Genomic DNA, 7,581 nt, shown 5'->3' with positions numbered 1-7,581 from the left:
TGATGTGCACTTTAGTGGACATGAGATTAATCATAATTGCCTCCCAATATAACATCAATACTCGGAAAATTTTGCAATTGCATGACTCCTTAGATGTTCCTCGATGTCACCATATTTTTCTTTCCTGCAAAGGTCTCTTTTTTATAGAAGGTTTGAACAAAAGAAAATGAGCTACTTGGTGTTTCTGGCTGCCTGTCGGCCATCTTGGTTTGACTCTTTTTCTTTTTTCTTTATTTTTTTCTTTCTTTCTTTATTTTTTTTAAAGAATTTGCAATGGCTAGCCAATCACTGGCAGTGGAAGAAATGATGCAATAGGATCCGCTGTAGTGGCTGATGTCCAACTATGCCATCAAAACTTATGCACATACAAGAAAACAGCTTTAGAAGAGCTGCACACTGTCATGACCTCTATGCATGGAAGGGTTAAAGGCATCAATAATGAACACAACACAAATAAATTGCTATCATATTACAATTCTGCATAATACACAGTGGAGAATCACAGTGATATTGTAATAATTGAAGGTATTTTTAATTGTTACTGTATTTTTGCTATATTTTTACTATATTGTACTGTATTTTTCCTATATTTTTTACTGTATTTTTACGATATTTTTACTGAATTTGTACTATATTTTTTTACTGTGTCTTTACTATATTTTTACTTTATTTTTATGAGATTTTTTGCTATATTTTTTACTATATTTTTGGTGTGTTTTTACTATATATTTTACAGTAGTTTACTGTATTTTTTTAGTATATTTTTACTGTATTTTTTACTGTATCTTTACTGTATTTTATGAGTCTGCTGTTATCTAATCTCTCATGTAAGACCATGTCACAGGAGGGGGCGCTACTGGCCTCTTGTGGACACATAAACGGTATAGCTGGCGACATTACAGATGAGCAGCACTTCCTGTTCATCTTCAACGTAAAAGCATCTTTCTTTATTGTACATTTTATGTCAAAAGTATTACTAAGCGATTTTGGTCGATTCAGAAGGATCTCTGGTGTAAACCAAGTCGTATTTGACGACAGCTAGCTTCTCCACTTGCTCCAATTACTTTTGTTGTAGTCCGAGTCACGTCCAAACAGGAAATGAATCCACAACGTAGCTAATGACAATCTATAGCTGCCTCTCCGTGATGGCAGCGTTAGCGAGCTAGCAGCTAATCAGAAGCTAGTGACAAGCTAACTCCAGCGCTACAAGCAGTGTCTCTTTAAAAGGTGCTGATCACGCTATCAGGCTGAAACGTGAGACCTGGGACAGGAAAAGGAGCTAGAGCGCTGTGTCTTGCAGAGGATTTATTTTAGAACTACGCATGTTAAGGTATGAGTCCGTGTCATAGCAAACCCTCGTTTGCACTTCCGCTAGCTCGGCTAACACTTCCGGTCACGAATGCATTTGTACATTAGCTATAACGTGTTCATTTTTGAACGTATAGTGACAATAAACACAATTTGAGACTGTCGACAAGCTAGTGGTCCTTAAATAGATTTTGTTTCATACTGCAGATTCTTCTGAGTCTCACAAAACCACGTTTTAGCATAATAGCATTACGATAGTTTTACGTTGAAACAGGAAGTGTTGCTCCTCTGTAATGTCGCCAGCTTTGCCTCAAATAATAATAGTGTCGTTACCGCCTGTGTCCGCCAGAGGGCAGTAATGTGTACAGTAAAGATTTAGTGACTTTAGGGGTCATTTTGAATGTTTTTATGGCTATTTTTGCTTCAGTTTGTTCATGTTTTGTCTCATATTGTTACTTTAGTGACTCTTGGGGGTCCTTTTGCATGTTTTTATGGTTATTTTTGCTTCAGTTTGTTCATTTTGTGCCTCGTATTGTTACTTTAGTGACTTTAGGGCTCAATTTGCATGTTTTTATGGATATTTTTGATTCAGTTTGTTCATTTTTTGTCTCATATTACTTTAGTGACTTTAGGGGTAATTTTGCATGTTTTTATGGCTATTTTTGATTCAGTTTGTTCATTTTTGGTCTCACATTGTTACTTTAGGGGTCATCTTGCATGTTTTAATGGCTATTTTATTATTCAGTTTGTTCATTTTTTGTCTCATATTATTATCATAGCAGAGGCTCATGGGTAACGTAGTTCTGAGGCAGCCAGCAGCAGAGGCTCATGGGTAACGTGTCTCTGAGCCAGCCAGGAGCAGAGGCTCATGGGTAACGTGGTCCTCTGTTTCCAGTCTTTATGCTAAGCTAGGCTAACAGTTCTAACCTCTTTCCAGTCTTTATGCTAAGCTAGGATAGCTGTTTTCCTCTGTTTCCAGTCTTTATGCTAAGCTAGGCTAACAGTTCTAACCTGTTTTGTCTTTCTGCTAACCTAGGCTAACAGTTCTAACCTGTTGTGTCTTTCTGCTAACCTAGGCTAACAGTTCCCACCTGTTGCCAGCCTTTGTGCGAAGGTAAGCTAACAGTTCCCACCTATTTCCAGTCTTTGCTAAACTAGGCTAACAGTTCTAACCTGTTTCCAGCCTTTGTGCAAAGCTAAGCTAACAGTTCCCATCTGTTTCCAGTCTTTGCTAAACTAGGCTAACAGTTCTAACCTGTTTCCAGTCTTTGTGCTAAGCTAAGCTACCTTGGAGACTATTTGTCTGTGAGTAAAACGTGTACATAAGCACAAACAGAAATGTCATGTTAGAAGTTTGTTATAATTTGTCAAGTAGTTGAAATATGTCATACAGTGTTGTTAGAAAGCCCTCATATTTTGATCATGATGTTGTATGGGTTGCGTTATAGTTGTATTTCCTCCCTTGTTGAGCTAATCGGATGTTTGTGTTTTTTTACGTAATGTCCTTGAACGCACCTCGTGTGTGACGTAGCTTTTCTCCATGTTGCAGCACAGTTGTTAGCTAGTTCTCTCCTGTGCACATGTCTGAACTGGATGCATGTTGCATTTTTTTCTTCCTTAACCTGCTGTGTGTAAATGATGAAGGTGAGTGGTCATGTGTTCCACCAGTAGAGCATGATTATGCACTGTTTAGTGTTACTTGTTGATCGTTTAGCGACACTTTACAGGACGGACGTTAGCTTAGCAATTAGCCCACCATGTTGTCTGTCCGAGCGGGTTTGGCTACATTGCTACCGTCATGTGATTGAAATGCTGAGCCATGCATAATATTTTGCCCTTCGTTATTGTGTTTATGTGCATTTGTGTTACTGTTTCATAGTATAATTATTATTGTGGTTACATTTATGCTGAATGTCTGACTGATTCAGTATTCCTGTTTGTGATGTTTCAGAACCACAGCTAGCCACAGTTATCCACAAGTAGCCACAGTTGTCTACCAGTGCAGCACAGAGTTATCTGCAACAACAATAAACATCATTAACCTGGAAAGTCTGGCTGCCGTGTTCTTTAACGGGCACACCTTCATACCTTGTGCCACTCTGAAAATACCTACCTGGAGAGCCCTCACTCGCGGTTAGAGGGTTAGAGTTGGAGTTATATGTCGGTGAACGGTTTCTGTCGGGTTCGGTACATGTCTAATACGTGCTGTGTTCATGAATGTATCAGTGCTTGTATAGTGATTTATTTTCTTTTCTCTGTTGTTGTTGTTGTTGTCTTTTGTCTATTTCAGTTTTACAATATTTACCTGAGTCAAGCTCAAGTAAACCATCATCATGTACTGTAATACTGGTGATTTTAATGATTTTAATTCTTCTTCTTCTTATTGTTTTTTTTTTCCTCCGTATTTTGATCATGTTTTAACTGTGTAATTTCATAACTGTGTTTTGTATTTGCTGCTGCCTATCTTGGCCAGGACTCCCTTGAAAAAGAGGTTCTTAATATCAACAGGATCTCTCCTGGTTAAGTAAAGGTTAAATAAAATCAAAATGGAAAAAAATAATGATTTAATTGTTTTCTTGACTGGTGCTCCTATACATAGCAACACCAGTAAAGAAACACACAAAAAAAACTGTAGTGAACCTTGAAAAACATCATAAACTAGCTTTCATTAGGAAGTAATGCGTCAGCGTCTTTGAGTTTTTGGAAAAGCGCTTTATAAATGAAATTTATTATTATTATTATTATTATTATTAAGTAGCTGTCAACACTTTGAATCCAGTTTTCCCCTTGTAGCAGCTCAAGGCCGTGTTTGCACTGTGTGTTTGCTGAAAGTGAGGCGATCCTGGAGTCGCTTTGGGTGGAGAATAATATACAAACCAACTAATCTCTTAATATGTCGGTTTGTGCCTAATACTGAATATTGTTTTATGTGTGTTAAATATAGGTGATATTCACTTCTGAAAAGTCTGGTACGAAGCTGATACTTCATTTATAGTGTAGGGTTACAACCTATATTCACAAGAGATTTACATTAAAAGCGACCAATGATTGAAAGAGCAAAACCCATATCTCGTGTCAAAAAGGAACTCATCTTAACCTAAATATGTGTTTTCTTGGACTGTTGCTTGCTTTTATAGCAATTTTTGAGCCACTACAACATATCTTCCTTGTGCGCGTTGGGCTTAGGGGTTAGGAACACATTGAGAATCAAGAATCTTTATTGTCATTGTGTTTCCCCACAGCGAAATTACAATTGGTGACTCCAAGCTATATATAAAAAAAATAGAAAAAGGCACACTATGTACAAATAAATTTTTTTTAAAAATATCTAAAATATATAAATATGTAAACAGTCTTAGTGCACATGAGCAGTAGGATGGGTGATAAAGTGCAGTCCAGTGCAAGACTCAGTTCTTTATTCCACATAGTGTATCTGTTGTATGTGTAGGGGGGAAATGGATTGGACAGCTCTTGGATAAAAACTGAAACAGTATGGGTACCACAGAATGATAAAACTGTTCTAAAAAGCTGTGATGAATCTGTTTATAATTGTGCATCTTGTCCATTGAATCCTAAATATCATTCCAAGGTAACACTGGTTGTCCAACTCTTTTTTTTAAGTCACCATTTGCTGTTGCTCATCTGTTAGACAAAAGCACAACCAGTGCAATGAAACAATGAAACCTTGTGTAAGGGTTTTTGTTTTGTTTTTCCTGTTTTTCCTCTCATCTCCGCAGCCGTGCAGTGTCCAGGCAGTACCAGAAGGAGACGCTCTGCTGAACTGTTGAAGCGTAAAGCTCAGCTGGGTGAGTGTCCCCTCATCATGATTTGTTTAGCCAAGAACAAGCGGGATGAGCACTTCTCCCACCTGACGGGTGATTTGCACTAACTGAGATTAGTCGGTATATAATTTCTGCACATCTTTCAGTGCTTTCTACCTTTAGGCTGACTTGTTGTGTATAGTGATCTCATAATATAATAATAATAATAATAATTCATTGGATTAATTGACAAGCTTCAGGGGAGAAGAACCCACAGCAAGCTGACATGGAAATGTTATGAGACCGTTGTGTTAGAAAGCAGTTGCTGTTTTACACACTAGTGCTTAATATTTATTTGCATTTGGTCTGGAAGAGTCTTTTCCATGTCTAGAAACAAACATTTGTCTTTTTTTCTGCTAAATTTGTAATTTTCTTCACCCACTCTTCACCAACTTTGTCTGGCATTTCAGTCCTTTATTAAATGTGCTCTTAAATACAAAAGAAGCTAAACAGCTGAACGAAACTGGCAGATTTGACAATGATTCTATTGAGGTTCTGCACTAGCAGTTACAAGTGCAATGTATAATGACATTGGACTTTTATCAACTGTTGATTTAGAAAAAGAAAAAAAGAGTTCTGAGGGTTGGGTTTCTTTCTGATGACTGGTTGCTCATCTCTTGTCCTTGTGCCTTCAGAGAGCCACTACAAGGAGAAGCTGCAGCATCGCTGCTGTAAAGACGGCCTCAGGGAGATCCCGATGCCGTATTCCTGCACGCGACGTTCCCTCTACATCACTGAGGGCTGGGAATGCATCCGAGCTTTCCGACACTGCTGCGCCACTTACAGGGACCAGGTGTTTGACACAGAGATTCCCACCACCCCACCAACCACAACTGCAGCTCCCACCACCTCCTCTCAACCCTGGACTGTCAGTCATACTTCCAGACGAGAGAAAATAACTCTCCCGATATAACTTTGGTAATTACTGCACCTCAGCTTTATCAACTGTGTATCCAGTTAGCTGCAAAGGTTTAGTTAGCTGTTATACACAGTTAGCTGGATATCTTGAAACTTTTTAACACAATGCTTTTAAATTTAGTGCTATATTTATCATGTTCACCAGGTTTTAGCAGGCAAACCTTTGCTAACTAACCCTGCTCAACACATTAGTACAGTTGAGACTAACGATTGGCTTTTATCACAAACCAAAGTGTTCGATACATTAATGCCAAATACCAAGACTTTTCATTTAGAGCAAGTTTTGGAGCCCTGGTAGCATGTTGGAGTGATTCACATTCCTACCAGTGGCTTCAGACTTTTTCACTGATTCATAAATAGTGCCACAAAATGCAACAATGTGTCAAGAAAGAAAAGAAGGAAGAATTCGTGCAAGTTAACACATAAAAATAATTCCCGAAATTAGCATTGCGAATGTATCAAGAAGGACGAAGCACACCCAAGACGTCTGTTGGACCTCAGGGGCAGACTTACACATATAGAGTTTTGGTGAGAAAAAATCTGTACCTAACTTGAATTTTCTTCTCGTAGACCTCGTAGACCCACCCCCACATATGGACGTATTCAAATAGATTGGGGACGTACACTTTTGTTGTCATCTTTTGTTGTTTGTCTCACGTTTTTGTCGTTCTGTTTCTTGTTTTTGTCGTTTTGTGTTTCCTTTTTGTCTCATTTGTGTTTTTTGTCTTATTTTTGTCAGTTTGTGTTTTGCTTTATACATTGTTTTTGTGTATCCTTTCTGTGGCTTTGTGTTTTTTATCTCGCTTGTGTTGTTAGTCTAATTTTTGTCGCTTTGTTTCTCTCTTTTGTCATTTTTTGTCTTATTTTGGTTGTTTGTCCAATTTTTTGTCCCTTTTTTGTTGCCTGTGTCATTATGTTGTCATCATGTTTCCATCCTCTGCAGGAACGCAGACAGTTCATAGTGGCAAGCCTGAACTGGAGTCAGTTGTGCCAAACTCTGTGCCAGAGACATTCATCAATGTCAGAGGTAGGTTACCTCTCCGTCGGTGACCAACAGCCGATGAGGATTAAAAATTAACTTCAGTGATATGACTGATTCCTAATTCCTCCTCTTCCTTTCTTTCCAGGCAGTGTGTGTTGGCAGACAGCACTGATAACTCAATCAGCGAGGACTCTCTGGCGTCTCTGATCCGAATGCCTGGTGGCTGTGTGGAGCAGAACTTGGCCTCCATCACTCTGCCACTCATTTCCACCCTGTACCTGGACCGAAGCAACAGCTGGGAGAGTGTAGGAGTGCAACGCAAGGCTGAGGCTATCCAATACATCAGGAGAGGTGAAACAGAGAGAGAACACAGGAATAAGTGGATTTGTTACAAGTCAAACAGGATATCTACTAGAAAATGAAATTAATAAAATAGGTAAACTGGATGGGCATAAATAAATGTATTAATTTTGTGGTGTATGTGGAAAAAAAGGATGGATGGATTGTTGGATACATAGCTGAACAAAGGGTTAGCTGATGGATGGATGGATG

General features: G+C 38.6%; 1 protein-coding gene across 1 annotated transcript; it reads left to right on the top strand.

Annotated features, from left to right (window-relative positions):
- Window positions 1–2,661: 2,661 nt before the first annotated feature.
- Window positions 2,662–6,042, top strand: LOC129347276 (complement C3-like). Its single transcript, XM_055005293.1, has 3 exons — window positions 2,662–2,952; window positions 5,046–5,114; window positions 5,765–6,042. Exons 1-3 carry the CDS (start codon window positions 2,889–2,891, stop codon window positions 6,040–6,042), a joined length of 411 nt encoding a protein of 136 aa, XP_054861268.1. The 5' UTR covers window positions 2,662–2,888.
- Window positions 6,043–7,581: the final 1,539 nt, after the last annotated feature.

This window comes from Amphiprion ocellaris, chromosome 19 (genome assembly GCF_022539595.1).
Source record: "Amphiprion ocellaris isolate individual 3 ecotype Okinawa chromosome 19, ASM2253959v1, whole genome shotgun sequence".
NCBI classification, from domain to species: Eukaryota; Metazoa; Chordata; class Actinopteri; family Pomacentridae; genus Amphiprion; species Amphiprion ocellaris.
Note: the sequence above shows the minus strand (reverse complement) of the source record. Positions and strands in the feature narration are given on the sequence as shown.